The following is a 21,066-nucleotide window of genomic DNA, read 5'->3' on the forward strand; positions in this document are numbered from 1 at the left end:
AACTGACTAAGGATCTCGGGCCATGCATCCGAATCTGCCATTTCAACATTCAGGGCATAATCAGAGCAAAATGTCAAGTATTGCAGAGAATTTTACACGATACCGACGTTAACCTGGTAGCCATACAGGAAACTTATGCTGAAAATAGAGCCCAACTTGAAGCTAGAGGAAGGATACTGGGATATGACTTACTTGGAGCCACGTATGACAGACACTATGGCGTTGCGACATATGCGCGTGGGGACATAGAGGACGCCTTTTTAGTTGAGGCCTCCATTGCAAATGATATCCAAGAAAATGTCATCAAAATAGGAGAAGTTACAGTAATTAACATCTACAAACCTCCTGCTACTACATGGCCGGCTGAAGTGATAAAGACCCACCCTCACCCAAGCGTATACGTTGGGGACTATAATAGCCACCACGAAATGTGGAAATACAGTATGAATGATAGCAATGGAGACATGCTGGTCGATTGGTCCGAGGAACAAAATACATATCTGGTCTTTGACGCCAAGGACCGAGGGACATTCAGATCAGCCGCATGGAATTGCGACTATAACCCGGATCTGTGCTTTGTTTCGAGAGATACAAACGATAAACCACTGACAGCCTCTAGAAGGGTCCTGATGGACTTCCCTCATAGCCAGCACTGACCTGTGCTTATTAATATCGGTGTATCCATCCCGATAGTAAGGTATTACCCTCGACCAAGGTGGAATTTTACAAAAGCTGACTGGACAAAATTCTCTGAACAACTTGATTATACCTTGAGATGGATCCCTCCAACCAGCAAGAGCTATGAGAGGTTTGTGGGAGCGGTCATTAGCTCTGCGAAAACATCGATCCCAAGAGGGGACCGCAAAAAATACATTCCCGGTTGGACTGGGATATGCGATGACCTATACACGGAGTTCCTCAAGAATGGGGACCGGGAAATAGCGGATGAACTATTGCATAACATCGACTTTACTAGGATGCAAAAATGGGAGAATACTGTTGAAAATCTAGACTTTTCAAAGTCAAGCCGACAAGCCTGGTCCCTACTGCGTAAACTTGGAGGCGCAAATCCACCTGAACATAGAAAGGACGAAATATCTCCCAACAAGGTCGCATCCTGCATATTTTCTGCGTGTAGAGCCTCACGAGATCGAAAGCACACAACAAAAGTGAAGAACGACTTAAAAACATTAAAAAGGACCCGCAATGGACTCAGAATATTCATCAGATATTCGGATCGAGGAGGTTACCAATGCCCTGAAGAAGGTTAAACCAGCAAAGCTCCGGGTTTCGATGGTATCCACCCTGAGTTCCTCATACATGTCGGAGCCTACACCAAACAATGGCTGGCTAAGTTCTTTACGGACATTCTCCAAGTGGGTAATTCCTCCCTCACTTAAAAGAGCAAAGATCATTTCAGTCCTGAAACCTGGTAAATCAGGCCATAAACCATAGTTACCGCCCTATTGCCCTTCTCAGTATGGTCTATAAGTTACTAGAAAGACTACTCCTCAACAGAATAGGCCAAACTATACTCAAAAAAATCCCTATCGAACAAGCAGGATTCAATCCCTATCGCTGCTGTACAGATCAAGTCCTATCACTGACAACATATATAGAGGCGGGGTTGCAGAAGAAACATAAAGTAGCTGCAGCATTCATAGACCTAACAGCAGCCTATGATACAGTTTGGAAACAGGGACTCATGTACAAATTAATCTGTGCCGTCCCCTGCAAGAAGATAATCAACCTCATTGACGATACGTTGTCAAATAGAACCTTCCAAGTAATAATGGGGAATGAGAGAATAAACAGATGAAACTCAATAATGGACTCCCACAAGGCTCTGTCCTTGCGGCCCTTCTTTTCAGCCTTTACATCGCTGACATACCTGCAACCATATCGCGCAAATTTGGCTATGCTGACGACTGGGCTCTCGCAACAGCCCACAGAAATATAAAAACTGCCGAAGATATCCTTGCGAGTGACCTAGGGATTCTCAGCGAGTACTTTAGGAAATGGAGGCTACAACCTAGTGTTACAAAGACGGAAGTATCTGCCTTCCATTTGAACAACAAAATGGCCAACAGAGAACTACATGTATATCTAGACGGGAAAATACTAAATCATAACAAACACCCAAAGTACCTTGGGGTTACCCTAGATAGGACACTAACATTCAAGGAACACCTGACGAAAACTGCAGCGAAACTTAAAACACGCACCACTTGGGGCTCCACAGCATCTACCTTAAGAACATCCGCACTTGGCTTGGTGTATCCAGTGGCAGAATACTGTGCCCCAGTGTGGCTCAACAGCAAGCACACACACATGGTTGCATATGCAACTTAATGCAACAATGCGTATTATATCAGGCACAATCAGGCCAACTCCTACAGTGTGGCTGCCGTTCTCAGTAACATAGCCCCTCTAACCTGCGCCGAGAACACGCTCTGGTTAGAGAATTTCAAAAAATCATGACCAACCCTCAATTACAAATCCATGAAGATACTCACCACATCCAAGGAAACCGACTCCGGTCTAGGCATCCTCCACTAAAGACCGCACAGGCACTGCACCAAACCCAACTTTAAAATAAATGACCGATGGAAAGAGGAATGGGAGAGCAGAACAGCAGTAAACTGCCACAGTATGCCATGCATCTTTAGTAAACCAAAAGGATTTGATTGCCCTCGCAAAGTTTGGTCAACGCTTAATTGCAACAGAACCAACTGTGGGAGATGAGCCGACTCCTTACACAGATGGGGTAAACTTCCTTCGGCCGCTTGCGACTGTGGCGCTGAGAGACAGACGGTCAAACACATCGTGCAGGAATGCCCACTAAGGGCATATGAGGGTGACCCACAGGATTTCCTAATGGCGACCCACGAGGCAATCGACTATATATTATCTAAACTGGACGTTTGTATGTGATTGCTCTTCTGTGAGTGTTACAATTGGTGGTGTCCTTATATACAAACTGTTATTTGTTGTTCTGTTTATACATATGTGATTTTTTTAATCGTGTTGTTTCTGTAATTTTTACTGTGATGTTATGAGCCATACGCTAAATAAATAAATGGCCATAAACTATGTTTTGGGAGCAATCCTTTGATTTTATCCTTAGCTTTTATAATGACAACACCTCTCGCTGAGTATGTTGTCAGAAGTGTCTGCTGAAATCTCGTTTCGCCACATTTTGTGACAGTGCACGTGAGGTGAAGTAGTGAGCGGAAACAATACATTAAATAGCAGTTGATTGAGACACCAACTAGAGACACGAAAGAGGACGAAAAATTTTGCCGATGACATGCTGTCCAAAAAAAAAGACGAAAACGAGCACTAAAATCGGTGTATAATAATACAGTTAAGTTAAAGATGTAATTTTAAGAAATGAAATACATGGGTGTCGAAACATGTCTGGATAAATATAAAAATAAATTAATTGTGTTTGCATAAAGCTGATTTTCAAAACAGTCCAGTTTTTACTGCTCGCGGCGAACCTTAGGACTCGCAGTGCCAGAGATAATTAGCAACAAGTTACAATCGATTCGCCCTGCCAATAATAGCACCAGCGAATGATGCCCGAAATCAAAGCACACGATATCGATTACGTACCTCCCACTGCCCAGTGAGAAATAATAGAAATGAGAAGTGACAAACCTAACATTACAACTGCTGATAAAGAAGTAGACGAGGTTATGGAGTTCTGCTACCTTGGAGACGAAATATCGCATGACGGAACGAAGCAAGGTCGGCCTAGAAGCGGACTAGCAAAACCAAAATGTGCATTCCTATCCAAGAGTGTCAAAAACAGGTCTTAATTTGAGGAAGAAATTTATGATATTGTACATTTGGAGCAGAGCATTGTATTGTAGTGAACGTTGGACTGTGAGAAAACAGCAACAGAAGAGAATCGAGGAGGTTAAGATGTGGTGTTGAAGAAGAGTGTTAAAAATTAGGTAGATAGATAAGATAAGGAATGAGGAGTTTCTGTGCAAAATCGGCGAGGAAAGGAATGTGCGGAACACAGACCAGAAGAAGGGACAGCATGATAGGACATGTGTCCACAATGGAATAACTTCCATGGTACTAGGGGAGATGTAGAGGGGAAAAACTGTAGGGGAAGACAGAGATGGAAAGCATCCTGCAAGTAATTGAGGACATATGCCGCAAGTGTTACTCTAAGATTCTGAAATGAAACGGTTAGCGCAGGAGAGGAATTCGTGACAGGCCGTACCAATCTAGTCACCTGTAAACAGATGCACTCCTCAGGAAACAGAATACAACAGAAAACAAGAAAGTTCGTTTTCGTAATGTTATTCCTCACAGTTAGCGTCTGTGTGGAAAACGAATAGGTGGTTGCATGGTAGATGTGCAGCCCACGGTAGTGTCATGTATTTCGAATTACGTAGGGACTTTAGAATGTCGGCCCACGGTAAGACCACTGTGCACAACAGTGAAACATTTTCAGAAGGGAGCACATGTTCTGCATTCCCTGACGTCACAGTTCTTCTGCGGTACGGGTAAGAGATATGCAAAGTTGATACAGCAACTGGAAACGTACTCCAAAGTACGCGAGGCAGTACGATACTTGTGGCAAACATCTGAATTGCACACAGATTGTTCGTGAAATTCTGACGCTATATGGTGCAAATGTTATGTCGCGTCCAGCCACAGTAAAATAATGCTGACAATTTTACCAAGGCCGCACAGGTATGGATGACTGTGATTGGAAACTCCGGATCTTACTCCACGCGGTTTCCATCTTTCTGGCAAGTTGAATGAACGTGTGGGTAGAAAATATTGACCAACAATGAGTACGTTTACACAGCGACTCTCGAATATCTCCGCGAACAAGGAACGGATTTCTGTCGCAGAGGAACTGAATGATTGCTAGAACGTTCCACCGTTCTATATAGAGGCTTGGTGACATAGCTGAAAAACAGGGTAGCTGTGCATGGGTCGCCATTAGGAAACTTCAGCTGTTTCTGTAAAACTTCGATTCTGTGTTGTGTTATCTATAAGACAGAGGGAAGAAAATTGTTGTTGGTGGAGATTTCAATGTAGATTTTCTGAAAGAGTTTGATAGAAAGATTGACCTTGAAGTATTAATTTTCCTACGGTAATAGTACAGGGAACCAGCACACAGATAGATAATGTTTTTACAGATCAAGATAAATTTAATCAAATAAAAACATTCTCTGTTAAAAATGGTCTTTCTGATCATGGTTCCCAGCTAGTTACAGTATATGACACAGCTCCATACAGTCCTCCAAAACAGTGTGTTCAGTTAACGATTAAACAATTGCAAATTTTAGGGAAAGCTTGCAACAGTTAGACTTGGATGAGGTGTACAGGGAACCTGACGCTAATTTAAAATTTGCCTTTTTCATTATAGCTTTGTAAGCCTATTTGAAAACATTTTCCCTGACAAAACAGTGAATCGTAGTTGTAAGAAACCATCTCAGAAGTTGTGGCTTACTAAAGAGATAGAAATAGCATGTAAACAGAAAATGGAAATATACCTTACAGGTAAAAGGACTAATGATCCAGCAACGGTGGCACATCATAAAAACTATTACACTGTATTAAGAAATGTTAATAAGTGGTAAAGAAGTATGTATATTATGTCTCAGATTAGAACCTCTGATAATAACAAGCCAAAACAATTTGGAATATTGTTAATTGGGAAACAGAGCAATCGAGAGCACAAGAGGACTGTATTACTATCAGACTAAATGACAAACTTGTTAACAAAAAGTCAGAAGTATAAATTACTTTTACTAATCATTTTAAAGTTGTAGAGAAAATAGGATCCAGCTGTTCATTAGAAAATTCAGGATTGTACATGGAAGAGATAATACCTTCGAAATTTGATAAAATTGGAATTCACCCCACTTCTCCTACCGAAATTAGGAAAATAATCAAATCACTGAAAAGTAAACCTTGCATGGAACTGATGACATTTCCAACAGAGTATTAAAAGCTTGTTCCCAATAGGTAAGTAGGATTCAGCTGCATATGTAGTAACTCACTGAAACAGAGCATTTTTCTAGATAGACTGATTTCAGTCATATTGTTAAGTCATATTGTTAAATCATAGCATTAAAAGGGTGATAGGTCTGATGATGACTACCACCCAGTATCACTTCTGACAGCTTTGTACAAAATTCTTGAAAAAGCAATACATTGAAGGGTAGCTTCACACATTTGTAAAAATGAAGCACTAACAGAATATCAGTTTTGTTTTCAAAAATTCTTATCAACAGAAAATGCAACACATTCTTTCACTGGTCAAATATTAAATGCTCTGCATAACTGAACATCATCCATTTGATTTTTTGTGATATGTCAAAGGCTTTTGACTGTGTGAATCATGAAATTCTTCTAGATAACCTCAAGTATTGCGGCATGAGTGGGAGAGTGCACAAATTGTTTAATTCATATTTAACTGGAGGAATGCAGAAGGTTGAAATTAACAGTACAGATAATCTGCAAAAAATCAGCAGTCATCTAAGTGGAAAGGTATCAAGGACAGAGTCTCACAGGATTCAGTCTTGGGTCTCTTATTGTTCTTAATAAGTGTTAATGACTTGCCACACTACAGTTTTGAAGATACAAAGCTAGTTTTTTTGCTGATGATACAAGTATAGTAATCACACCCAAAAAGCAAGAATTAGCTGAGGAAATTGTAAATAATCTCTTTCAGAACATTGTTAAGTGCATCTCTACAAATGGACTTTCATTGAATTTTAAGAAAACAATGTATGTGCAGTTCTGTGCAGTAAATGATATATTGATAAATATAGGCTTTGAACACAAGTCTGCTACGAAGGCAGAGTATCCAAAATTTCTGGATATGCACAGATAAGAAATTGTACTGGAAGGAACACACTGATCATCTGCTGCAATATTTGAGTTCAGCTCCTTATGCTATTAGTGTTACTGCAAATTTTGGTGACAAACATATCAATAAATTAGCCTACTATGCCTATTTTCATTCATTGCTTTCGTATGGCATCACATTTTGGTGTATGTAATCATTAAGAGAAGTAGTATTCATTGCACAAAAGCGTGTAACCAGAATAACAGCTGCAGCTCACCCAAGTTCACCTTGCAGACATTTATTTAAGGAACTAATGATATTCAGAGTACCTTCACAATACATATATTCACTTATGAAATTTGTTATTAATAAACCACTCCAAAATAAAAAGTAGCACCAAAGTGCATAGCTATAACACTAGAAGAGAGGATGATCTTCACTATTCAGAATTAAATTTGACTTTGGCACAGAAAGTGGTGAATTATGTTGCCACAAAAAACTTTGTCATTTACCAAATTGTATTAAAAACCTGATAGATAGCGAACCAGCATTTAAATAAATTAAAAAAAAGAATTTGACAATTCCTTCTACTTAATAGATGAATTTTTAAATATGAAGTAGCAATTGTAAAGAAAAAGGATTACATCATATAAAGAAACTTTATGTTAAACTAATACGTTCCACATAATTACCAAATGTATTCACGATCTATGGAACAACTGAGCAACTGTTAATGCACTGTCTCAGGTCACCCAAGAAGCATATCTGGGTGTAGCGTCCTTGAAACCAACATTTGCGTTGATTTTGTTTGTGAACACTTGGCAGTTTTAGTTGCTTCGTCACAGATTGTTTACCACTGAATCAAGTCACCACATTTTGGGATTCCTAGCTCATCCAAAATCCTTTTACACCCTGTGTAATATACGACGTAACGTTTGCTATTAATTTTTTCGAAGAGTCTCCTCTCACTGGGTTACTGTCTAACCATTTGTTAGTTATCTGCATGTCTGGTGGCCCATGCTACTAAACATTCAGATTTATTTTATGGAGTAGAAACAATTGTCGAGCAGTTATGATTTCGATTTGTGTTTGAAATTAATTTTATTATTTATTAAAATTATTACCTCACTGAGTAGAAGATCTTTCATGGTTGAATACCTCACTTCCTGTGCCACACTAAGTCGGGTGGCCCGTGTAATTATTTCTCCTTTTGGCTTGATACAGGGTGAACCACAACACTACCGACGAACGTCGTGAAGCTGTAGTATTGAGCAAAACGAAACAAATGTCTACTAAACATGGGCCCTAAAAACATACCCTAAGGGCTCTAACAAGGGAACCTCCCCATCGCACTCTCCGCAGATTTAGTTATAAGTTGGCACAGTGGATAGGCCTTGAAAAACTGAAAACAGATCAATGGAGAAAACAGGAAGAAGTTGTGTGGAACTATGAAAAAAATAAGCAAAATATACAAACTGAGTAGTCCATGCGCAAGGTAGGCAACATCAAGGACAGTCTGACAGTCTGAGCACATGAGCGCCGTGCTCCCGTGGTTAACGTGAGCAGCTGCGGAACGAGAGTTCCTTGGTTCAAGTCTTCCTTCGAGTTAAAAGTTTAATTTTTATTTTCACACAATTATTATCTGTCCGTCCGTCCGTCCGATGCGAGGTAACTGTTCCGTAGTATAGGGACGCTACACCTAAACAAACATCGAAACTTTTTACTGTCATGTGACGCGCATGCCGTCACCGGTGTCGTATAGAATATATCAGACGTGTTTTCCTGTGGAGGAATCGGTTGACCTATGACCTTGCGATCAAATGTTTTCGGTTCCCATTGGAGAGGCACGTCCTTTCGTCTACTAATCGCACGGTTTTGCGGTGCCGTCGCAAAACACAGACACTAAACTTATTACAGTGAACAGAGACGTCAATGAATGAACGGACAGATCATAACTTTGCGAAAAACTTATTACATTGAACACAGACGTCAATGAACTAACGGACAGATCATAACTTTGCGAAAATAAAGAAAGTAAACTTTTCACTCAAGGGAAGACTTGAACGAAGGACCTCTCCTTCCGCAGCTGCTCACGCTAACCACGGGACCACGGCGCTCACCAGTTCATACTATCCTTGATGTTGCCTATCTTGCGCATGGAATACTCAGTTTGTATATTTTGATTATTTTTTTCATAGTTCGAAACAACTTCTTCCTGTTTTCTCGATTGATCTGCGTCAGTTTTTAAAGGCCTATCCACTGTGCCAACTTATAACTAAATCTGGGGTGGGTGCGATGGGGAATTTCCCTTGTAAGCACTTATTCATCTTAGATACCGTGAAACACATCTGTTGTATTGAAAGATCTTTGCGTTCAATATTTTGGGAGAAGGTACTATGGACTATACAAGAAAAAAATTTACACTAAATATGGGCTCTAATGTGCATAGCTTATGAGCTATGAGCACTTGTTCAGTAGAAGAGATGTGCCTCACAGTAGCGATGATAAACAAGTGCTCATAGCGCTCAAGGTATGAATTTTAAGGCCCATGTTCACTAGACATTCTCGTCCTGTTTTAGTCCATACTATCATTTTGTAAGTTTGTCGGTGGAGTTACGGATCGCCCTGTATTTATGAATGTGTCTCTTTTTTTTTTACTCTCATTGTTAACGATCAATTCCACTAAAGGCTATAATAGGTATTAATTTGAAGAGCTGTGTACAAGAGCTACTAGAATGGACACCACATATTATTATTATTATTACACAATTCATCCCCACAAACACTTTTTCCCTCAATCACGAATAACCTCAGAATATTTTGCTGTAAAACATTATGAAAATAGGAACAGTAAGTCAGCTTGTTGACATTTTCATCTCCAAAATCTGATACTGTCTGTAATTCAAAAATTGGACTTTTAAGATCTGTAACATGTGACTCTCAGTTGAAGTTATCAATGAAAAAATACTAGGCGTTTAGAATATTCTGTTCCATTTCACGATTTACCCTCATTAATTATTTCAGATATTGTGGTCAGACTTTAGCGCGGTACTGAATTGCATATATCGAGTTTCATCTAAAATCAGTTTGCAGAGAACCCGTTGTTAATTTTACACAAAATATTATTTACCTTCATCATTGTTGTGGTTACTCCTTTAGTCTTGATTATAATACTTCCATCAGCAGCAAAGGGATGTGCTTCTGCCTTTTGGATATACAGCGCCTGAAAAGATTTAGTACCCATGGAAGGACGACGCTGATTTTGACCCGATGACAGCATATGCCACCTAGGGGACAATAGATGTAGTGACAATGGTTGCAACATCGTCCGGCAACAGATAGGGTAAAGGCACAGCTATCTGAGCGTCCGTTATCTGTGTCTACCTTTTAATGGGGTGTGCTCACAATCAGATGGCTCAGTGTGTAAGCTCCCAAATAAATGTCTCTGCATGAAACTTAGCCAAAATTTACCTCCCCCCACAATTTATAAAAAAATGTCAAAAATTTATAAAAAAATTGTCAAAACTATGTACCCACAAACTGATACCCAACTTAAACTCGTGTGCTGACCTTTGACCACACAGAAACTAATTTCAGTTGAACTGTGACTGGTGTGAATAAAACTTGTCTCTATATTAAGTGTGCAACTGAAGTATAACAATTATTTGTACCTAGTCAAAATTTCCACTTACCTCGCATTTTGACAACATTATTGTAGATTTCTCGAAAGTACAACAGCAAGCAGCGAGGAGGCACCGGCTAAGCTAGATTTCCATTTTTAAATAAAATTTCCAAACAAATTCAAACTGTTGGTTACTACATAGCGCAAGTGGTAAAGCGTAATGATAATACATCTTTAAACAGTTGGATGGGAGAGTAGCTTTTCCTGTGAAATGATATTCCAAGACAATGATTTTAGAAACAAGTACGTACCCAAAAGACAGAGTAAAACTTCCCACGATGCTCACTCACTACAGAATTCTTAACAAAGTGAACAGTAATTTAAGAAGGGTACAACGTTAACAAAGAATTTCTATAAAAGCCAAACACCTTAGTCAGTCGATATCTTAATGCATGACTCATAGAAGTGGGATGTTCTTTCTCTCAGCTAATTAACTAGCTGACAATAATCATTCCAGCAAACTTGCTGCGCAGTATCGCAGTCTTACTTCAGACTTCTTTTCAAAAATAATAACATTTTTCAAAATTTATATTCTTGTAGCCTTCAAATGTATACATTATATTCATCGTTGCTGTCCTTTACGATATATCTTTCTTCACCCAACATATACAAGCACAAGTCAACAGAGCACTACTGAAAACGTCCATCATCTGCCACACTCGAACTAAGAATGTACCAGACTGCGCAGAGACAAAGACTGTGCAACTGAAAGAACAAAGATTGTGTAACAGTAACGTAACTTGCTCTCTGTGTGACGTGCGTGTCGATAACTTAAAAAAAATCAAAATGACATATCCAGTGGTGCAGAGGTGTGAAGCAAGCAGGCAACCATGCCACAGAAACTCTCTCTGCTTCCTACAGTCAATCAAGCGGGTTTGAAAGAGGTCAAATTTTGGCCTTCCGAGCGGCGGGATGGTCCTTTCGGAGAATTGTCACACGAGCTGGACGTGCTGCGTCAGCTGGGCAACGACGTTGGTATCAGTGATCACATCCGTAGACGAAATTCTGGGCATCCGAGCAGAACAGACGCCCTCCAGTATCGTCGTATTGCAAGGGCAGCAGTGGCAGATCGTACGGCTACCAGAGCACAGGTAAGAAGATTTGTGAGACCAGTTGTGTCAACAAGAATTACTGCGAACGGTTATGAGCAGTGGGACTACGGGCACTTGCGTTTCCATCCCGTCTTCAACTCACGCCGCAGTATCGACGTGAACGGCTCGACTAGTGCCGTCAGAGCATCACTTGCAAGATGGTCTTCAGCGATGACAGCAGATTCTGTCAACAGACAAGTAATGGTTGTTTGCGCGTACGACGTAGACCTGCTGAGCGCTGTTCATAGGGTACGATCGTCCAAGAGACACTGTCCTTACCACAGGCCTTATGGTCTGGGGTACGATAACCTACAACTCTCGTTTGCCTTTGATGTTTCTGGAGGGGACGCTAACCAGCGCTCGGTACGTGGAGAATGTCGTTAGACCCACTCTTTTGCCGTTCTTGCAACAGGAAGGCCATATGTTGTTCCGATAGGATAATGCTTTCCCACACACTGCCAAAGAAACTCAACGTGCTCTGGAAGCCGTGTGGCAACTTTCTCGGCCAGCACGATATTCTAACTTGTCTCCGATTGAGCACACGAGAGATATGATGGGACTAGAAGTGAGTCGTACAACCCGTCAACCAGCAGCTTCTAACAACCCTACCACAACAAAGGTCAAAAATTAATTAAGATTGTAGAGTTGCTCACGCTGCTAAATATTGAATTTTCGGGCAACAACGAAGTTATATTATGTGGCAGGTGTCATTAGAGCACAGTTAATAAAGTCATTTCATGAAATAATGGATAAACTAGGCACTCATGTTTTCGTTTCCCACGCTAGTCTCGTTGTGAACTCATGGCTCAATCGTCGAAAATCTACGTGGTGATGATTCCAAGCTCGGATGCAAAGAAGCCTAGATGTTATTCTGCGATATTCAAAAGTTTTATAGATGTGTTTCATAAACCATTCTTGAAGATTAAACTTTTGCAAGTTAGCACAATGCTGATGTAAAATAGTAATCAGCACTCCGAATTTAAATTACACTTCTTTTTTATTGCTTTTGTTGCAATATCACGTAACTCACAAAACATACTTGAAAATATCTTCCTCACTGTTAAAGTTCACATTTTATAAACTGACTACAATATGTGTCTTTTCAACATGACGACCAAGACTTGACTCTCTCTAATAACCGCTTACGCGCCCAAAAATCAGAGTTACAAGTACGTCAGAGATCATAGCGACAAAAGAAAGAATACACATAAGAATAATATCATTGCAATATAAACATATCGATGTATCAAAGTACCTCTACATTAATGAAATCAAATCTGAATGTTGTCTGAGAAATATGTTAACTACTTTACGGAACACAGTAGAATATTGCTAGTATCGAGAGGTTGAGGTGAGGTGCCGTAATGGTTACGTAATTCAAGTATCATTACAAGCTGTTACGGAAGTACGTGAATAGGTGGAGCAGGCGTGGCATGACTTATCCCAGAACAGTATTCGCCACCTGTACGATCGACAGGACGGCAGAGTCAGCGCCAGCGCTGCCGCCCGTGGAGGCTACGTCATGTGTTTGAGCATAGGTCGATACCTGATACCTGAGGACTGCTTGTACTCTTGATCTGTAAATGTAATCATTTCATGTAGTCCATAAGCACGGTTGCAACCATAAATTCTTGAATGTATTGGGAACTTCAAAAGGGTGTACTACTTTTTTTTCCGAAAATGTATGATGCCACATCATTTGTATCCAACAAGAATAAGAAGACAATCAGGCCGAATCGATACCTGAAATACATCTGTATCGATTCGTCCTCAATGTTAAGATGCTGTTTCACATTGCGCACTCCCTGACTTTATGAATGAAACGGTTACATCATTTCAGCTGGATAGGACGAAAACCAGTTTCCAGCTCAATATTTGATAATACAGTGGAAATAATAATAATGAAGCAAGCCTGTCCTTTCATGCCTGTTATAGCTTCCAGACCAGTAAGATCGAGTAGAAGTCACTACTGAATAATGACGTAACACGAGGTTACAAGGTTCCTCACCAGTCTAATATCCCTCAGGTTTCACCCCTCCCCTCCTCCCCCCGAAGAAAAGAAGGAAATCAACATGAATTCAATAACTGCAACTATTTATCCGTTGCTTACGCTGCGTGCTGGCAAAACGTGCACCGTGCAGTCCTCCACGAGCACCTTCTTGTAAAACGTGCGCTGCGTGTGGAGCGAGGAGTGCGGCCGGCAGTCAGCGATCGCCCGCCCTGTGGAACGGGATGAGCTCCACGGCCTCGCCTCTGTGTTTGCAGGCGGTGTTCGGCTTCACGATGTACAACTACGAGGCGCCCTACTACGGCGACTACGTGTTCCCCGACTGGGTGAACGTGATGGGAATCCTGATCGGCACCTCCGCCATCGTGCCGATGCCCGTTTTCGCCGTCTACCGCGTCACACTCAGCAAAGAGGTGGGTTCATCGCCGGCCGTCTGCAGCGGCTCTGCTTTCTGTACTCACGCTCCTTGGCTTCTACGGTAGGCTACATTTATAACTGGCGAACGCTGCCCCGAAACACTCGCTATTGTGTTCGTGTTACAACATGTTTAAGTGTTTATGAGTTAATGAATCACCTTCGAGTTACGTAACCACACTTTGTTTTACATAGTTTTCAGTTTGTAACAGTGACATTGTTTTAGTTACAGGTCGAACAGAAAACTTATCATATATTACCACTACAAATATTTTGAGGAACATCAGTAATATTCAGTGAAATTCATACTTACCTAATGGCTGAAAATCTTTGGATGAACTCGTAACTACAGAAATGACGATTGGAATCTATGTTATTTCTGATCAGCTAGTGTACAGGCAAGTAATGACACCATCACGCCAGAAAGGATCGCATTTTTAACTTTAGAAAGTGCTATGCAGTTTAAAAATACAAACACGATTCGAAGTCTATCGATTCTGAAAAAGACAGCGTCTGTCTCATAATACTTACATTACAGCGTCTTGATAAAGTAGCGAACGTTCGGGGGGCCAAAACGAAATTATGAGATAATTAAACTGCTAAGGAGTTGCAAAAGAATTGTTAACCGCCATACATAAGGACATCCTGCTCGAGTGGACTGTAGATGTGGTCGTGAAGTGGAAACCACAGTGGAATCAACACTGGGCAGACCTCTTGTACTGGCGGGCAGAGATCTTCGAGCTTTGCGGAGCGTGGTTGTAAGAAATTCCATGAAATCAATGGAAAGAATCATTCCTGAGTTCCAAAATGCTTTTTTGAAATCCATCACACAAAACTGTATTAAAAATCTTATCTTTCATTACCGCCTCTTTCAGTGTTGTACCATCATCCAAATTTTTTCTGCAGCATCACATCTAAATCGCTACGATTCTCTTCTGTTGCGGCTTTCCAACCTGTGATTCACTACCACACATCGCTGTGCTTCAAACGTACGCCACTCTCATCAGGTGGTTAACTATGTCTTAGTCCCTGACACGGACGATGGTGACAGTCAGCTAAAGCTTCGGATTTTATTCGAATTTGACGAGCTAGTTAATCGAAAATTTTTGGTTCAAAGACTTCGTACCATAAGACTGCGTTGTCATAGCAGTAGACTGTTTACTTTTTACAGCCTTTCACTGTGTAACGAATCCACACATATTCTAAATATGTATGTATGTTTCTGTATATGTGTGTGTGTGTGTGTGTGTGTGTGTGTGTGTGTGTTGTCCACAAAAATGGTTCAAATGGCTTTGAGCACTATGGGACTTAACATCTGTGGTCATCAGTCCCCTAGAACTTAGAACTACTTAAACCTAACCAACCTAAGGACATCACACACATCCATGCCCGAGGCAGGATTCGAACCTGCGACCGTAGCGGTCACGCGGTTCCAAACTGAAGCGCTTAGAACCGCACGGCCACCCCGGCCGGCGTGTTGTCCACATCTCCTCCTAAACCAGTGGAGTGATTTCAGTCAAACTTTGCACACATATCCTTTAATGTCAGGGAACAATCGCTGTGGTGGTAAGAACCATCTATTCTAACACAGCTCAGGAGATATGACGTCGTAAAGAATGAACTGCGTGAAAAACTGCCCCATTGTGAATGACTTTCAAATTTGTTACTTCTTTTCTATTTAGTGTATTCGCAACACATTTTGCACACAGTATCGACGTATGCGGCTGAACATACCTACAAAATTGTGTCATTGTAAGACACATAGATCAGAAGATATGACGTCATAAACCCTGAGATCCGTGAACTACCGAATCATGCTCGTGTTCTAAATTCGTAACTCCTTTGCGACTAACTCTATTCGCAATATATTTTGCAGAAAGTATCCACGTATGCCGCTGAATGTACCTACAGATATACAACATTGTACGACAAATAGTCCATGAGATATGATGTCATTAACACTGAGATTCGTAAAAGATTGCCGTGTCGTACATAAAGTTTTAATACATTTATTCTTTACTACTACGACGTCCGCCCTCGGTAGCTGAGTGGTCAGCGCGACAAAATGTCAGTCCTAAGGGCCCGGGTTCGATTCCCGACTGGGTCGGAGATTGTCTCCGCTCAGTCACTAGGTCTTGTGTTGTCCTGATCATCACCATTTCATCCCCATCGCCGTGAAAGTCGCCGAAGTGGCGTTAAATCGAAAGACTTGCACCCGGCGAACGGTCTGTCCGACGGAAGGCCCTAGTGACACATACTACTAAGACGCTCGTACAGTCGAGTCAGATTAAGGAAATCCCTGACACCTGGCAGCGCTATTGGCAGTTTTCAACTGCGAAGTGGAACGGCTGTAGGCGACAACAATAGCCGTCTATAGTGCTGTGAAGAGGCGTTGCCATAGAGACCTCTACAAAATCGCGTTTTACTCACGCAAAGCAGCTGCGCCGAGCGTAGAGATACTGTCCGGGATCATGTTTTTTGGTTTGGATACTGTACTTATGCATTTGTACATTATGGCCCCATGAACCATGGACCTTGCCGTTGGTGGGGAGACTTGCGTGCCTCAACGATACAGATAGCCGTACCGTTGGTGCAACCACAACGGAGGGGTATCTGTTGTGAGCCCAGACAAACGTGTGGTTCCTGAAGAGGGGCAGCAGCCTTTTCAGTAGTTGCAGGGGCAACAGTCTGGATGATTGACTGATCTGGCCTTTTAACATTAACTAAAACGGCCTTGCTGTTGTGGTACTGCGAACGGCTGAAAGCAAGGGGAAACTACGGCCGTAATTTTTCCCGAGGGCATGCAGCTTTACTGTATGGTTAAATGATGATGGCGTCCTCTTGGGAAAAATATTCCGGAGGTAAAATAGTCCCCCATTCGGATCTCCGGGCGGGGACTACTCAAGAGGACGTCGTCATCAGGAGAAAGAAAACTGGCATTCTACGGATCGGAGCGTGGAATGTCAGATCCCTTAATCGGGCAGGTAGGTTAGAAAATTTAAAAAGGGAAATGGATAGGTGAAAGTTAGATATAGTGGGAATTAGTGAAGTTCGGTGGCAGGAGGAACAAGACTTCTGGTCAGGTGAATACAGGGTTATAAATACAAAATCAAATAGGGGTAATGCAAGGAGTAGGTTTAATAATGAATAAAAAATAGGAGTGCGGGTAAGCTACTACAAAAAGCATAGTGAACGTATTATAGTGGCCAAGATAGACACAAAGCCCATGCCTACTACAGTAGTACAAGTTTATATGCCAACTAGCTCTGCAGATGACGAAGAAATTGAAGAAATGTATGATCAGATAAAAGAAATTATTCAGGTAGTGAAGGGAGACGAAAATTTAATAGTCATGGGTGACTGGAATTCGACTGTAGGAAAAGGGAGAGAAGGAAACATAGTAGGTGAATATGGATTGGGGCTAAGAAATGAAAGAGGAAGCCGTCTGTTAGAATTTTGCACAGAGCATAACTTAATCATAGCTAACACTTGGTTCAAGAATCATAAAAGAAGGTTGTATACACGGAAGAATCCTGGAGATACTAAAAGCAATCATATAGATTATATAATGGTAAGACAGAGATTTAGGAACCAGATTTTAAATTGTAGGACATTTCCAGGGGCAGATGTGGACTCTGACCACAATCTTTTGGTTATGAACTGTAGATTAAAACTGAAGAAGTTGCAAAAAGGTGGGAATTTAAGGAGATGGGACCTGGATAAACTGACTAAACCAGAGGTTGTAGAGAGTTTCAGGGAGAGCATAAGGGAACAATTGACGGGAATGGGGGAAAGAAATACGGTAGAAGACGACTGGGTAGCTCTGAGGGATGAAGTAGTGAAGGCAGCAGAGGATCAAGTAGGTAAAAAGACGAGGGCTAGTAGAAATCCTTGGGTAACTGAAGGAATATTGAATTTAATTGATGAAAGGAGAAAATATAAAAATGCAATAAATGAAGCAGGCAAAAAGGAATACAAAAGTCTCAAAAATGAGATCGACAGGAAGTGCAAAATGGCTAAGCAGGCATGGCTGGAGGACAAATGTAAGTACATAGAGGCTTATCTCACTAGGGGTAAGATAGATACAGCCTACAGGAAAATTAAAGAGACCTTTGGAGAAAAGAGAGCCACTTGTATGAATATCAAGAGTTCAGATGGAAACCCAGTTCTAAGCAAGGAGGGGTAAGCAGAAAGGTGGAAGGAGTATATAGAGGCACTATACAAGGGCGATGTACTTGAGGACAATATTATGGAAATGGAAGAGGATGTAGATGAAGATGAAATGGGAGGTACGATACTGCGTGAAGAGTTTGACAGAGCACTGAAAGACCTATGTCGAAACAAGACCCCGGGAGTAGACAACATTCCATTAGAAATACTGACGGCCTTAGGAGATTCAGTCCTGAGAAAACTGTACCATCTGGTGAGCAAGATGTATGAGACAGGCGAAATACCCTCAGACTTCAAGAAGAATATAATAATTCCAATCCCAAAGAAAGCAGGTGTTGACAGATGTGAAAATTACCGAACTATCAGTTTAATAAGTCACAGCTGCAAAATACTAACGCGAATTCTTTACAGACGAATGGAAAAACTGGTAGAAGCCGACCTCGGGGAAGATCAGTTTGGATTCCGTAGAAATGTTGGAACACATGAGGCAATACTGACCTTACGACTTATCTTAGAACAAAGATTAAGGAAAGGCAAACCTACGTTTCTAGCATTTGTAGACTTAGAGAAAGCTTTTGACAATGTTGACTGGAATACTCTCTTTCAAATTCTAAAGGTGGCAGGGGTAAAATACAGGGAGCAAGAGGCTATTTACAATTTGTACAGAAACCAGATGGCAGTTATAAGAGTCGAGGGGCATGAAAGGGAAGCAGTGGCTGGGAAGGGAGTGGGACAGGTTTGTAGCCTCTCCCCGATGTTATTCAATCTGTATATTGAGCAAGCAGTAAAGGAAACAAAAGAAAAATTTGGAGTAGGCATTAAAATCCATGGAGAAGAAATAAAAACTTTGAGGTGCGCCCGATGACATTGTAATTCTGTCAGAGACAGCAAAGGACTTGGAAGAGCTGTTGAACGGAATGGACAGTGTCTTGAAAGGAGGATATAAGATGAACATCAACAAAAGCAAAACGAGTATAATGGAATGTAGTTGAATTAAGTCGGGTGATGCTGAGGGAATTAGATTAGGAAATGAGACACTTAAAGTAGTAAAGGAGTTTTGCTATTTGGGGAGCAAAATAACTGATGATGGTCGATGTTGTGGCGTAACAAGACAGCCACGCCACTCAGAAGTAGCCGAAAGGCACGCGTTAAGTCACGCAGGCTAGTAGATAGGTCTGAAATAGGATACGTAATGAATGCTATAAAGAAAAGTACGTAGCTCCTGGAATACTTAACATTAATCCATCCTTGTGGTACATCGCTCTTGACGATACAAGTGAGACTCTTTAGATACAAGCTATGTAATGCTAATGGTGCCTTGCTAGGTCGTAGCCATTGACTTAGCTGAAGGCTATTCTAACTATCGGCTCTGCAAATGAGCGAGGCTTCGTCAGTGTGCATCGCTAGCTAAGTCGTCCGTACAACTGGGGCGAGTGCTAGTCCTTCTCTCGAGACCTGCCGTGTTGTGGCGCTCGGTCTGCGATCACTGACAGTGGCGACACGCGGGTCCGACATGTACTAATGGACCGCGGCCGATTTAAAGCTACCACTTAGCAAGTGTGGTGTCTGGCGGTGACACCACAGTCGAAGTAGAGAGGATATCAAATATAGACTGGCAATGACAAGGAAAGCGTTTCTGAAGAAGAAAAATTTGTTAACATCGTGTATAGATTTAAATGTCAGTTTCTGATGGTATTTGTGTGGAGTGTGGCCATGTATGGAAGTGAAACATGGACAATAAATAGTTTGGACAAGAAGAGAATAGAAGCTTTCGAAATGTGGTGCTACAGAAGAATGTTGAAGATTAGGTGGGTTGATCATGTAAGTAATGAGGAGGTATTGAATAGGATTGGGGAGAAGAGAAGTTTGTGGCACAACTTGACTAGAAGAAGGGATCGGTTGGTAGGACATGTCCTGAGGCATCAAGGGATCACCAATTTAGCATTGGAGGGCAGCGTGGAGGGTAAAAATCGTAGAGGGAGACCAAGAGATGAATACACTAAGCAGATTCAGAAGGATGTAGGTTGCAGTAGGTACTGGGAGATGAAGGAGCTTGCACAGGATAGATTAGCATGGAGAGCTGCATCAAACCAGTCTCAGGACTGAAGACCACAACAACAACAACATTATGCATATTTCTTTGTACGACTGTTTCATAATTTCAGAGCCGGCCTGAGTGGCCGAGTGGTTCTAGGCGCTACAATCTGGAACCTCGCGACCGCTACGGTCGCAGGTTCGAATCCTGCCTCGGGCATGGATGTGTGTGTTGTCCTTTGGTTAGTTAGGTTTAAGTAGTTCTAAGATCTAGGGGACTGATAACCTCAGCAGTTAAGGCCCATAGTGCTCAGAGCCATTTGAACCAACCATAATTTCAGTGGTGTTTTCAAGAATACTCGGAAATTAAACTTTTTCGATACTTAACTGCAAACACGGTTAAGTTTTTGTTTTTCTTTCCAATAGAAAATGAGCAAAATATCCAGCCAATCTCTTCTTTGTCAGCTTGTAACACATTAAATTTTGGGCCATGGAGCCTTGCAAATCCAAATGTTTTTATTTTATTTTTTGTTGCGTAAGGATGTTACAAGTAGCGTCATGTGTTGTTCGAAGTAAAAGAAAAAGCTGTTTCACGTGTAGTGTTACAGGCCTGCAGGTTTGGCGCTGATGAAAAAATTTCACAGCGTGCGCTCTTTCCGCTATGCCCTGCGCGCTACGTGGGGAGTTCGTTGCTTCTTGCTTCCTTTCATGAGTCCCCCAGGGCAGCGTTGTTGTACGGAGCAGCCGGTGATGACGACGAAGCGGCGGCGGCAGAGCCCGCGGGTGCTTACCGGGAGAGCCCGCTGGCTGCTGGCCGCACTTGACATTCTCGTCGCCT

General features: G+C 41.6%; 1 protein-coding gene across 1 annotated transcript in view; it reads left to right on the forward strand.

Annotated features, from left to right (window-relative positions):
- Positions 1 to 21,066, forward strand: part of LOC126261767 (sodium- and chloride-dependent glycine transporter 1-like) — a 300,835-nt gene that overhangs the window by 279,023 nt on the left and 746 nt on the right. The window contains exon 11 of the mRNA XM_049958567.1: positions 13,868 to 14,023. Coding sequence (XP_049814524.1) covers positions 13,868 to 14,023 — 156 coding nt within the window. The remainder of the gene's footprint in view (positions 1 to 13,867; positions 14,024 to 21,066) is intronic.

The sequence above is a fragment of the Schistocerca nitens genome, chromosome 1 (genome assembly GCF_023898315.1).
Source record: "Schistocerca nitens isolate TAMUIC-IGC-003100 chromosome 1, iqSchNite1.1, whole genome shotgun sequence".
Lineage (NCBI taxonomy): Eukaryota > Metazoa > Arthropoda > Insecta > Orthoptera > Acrididae > Schistocerca > Schistocerca nitens.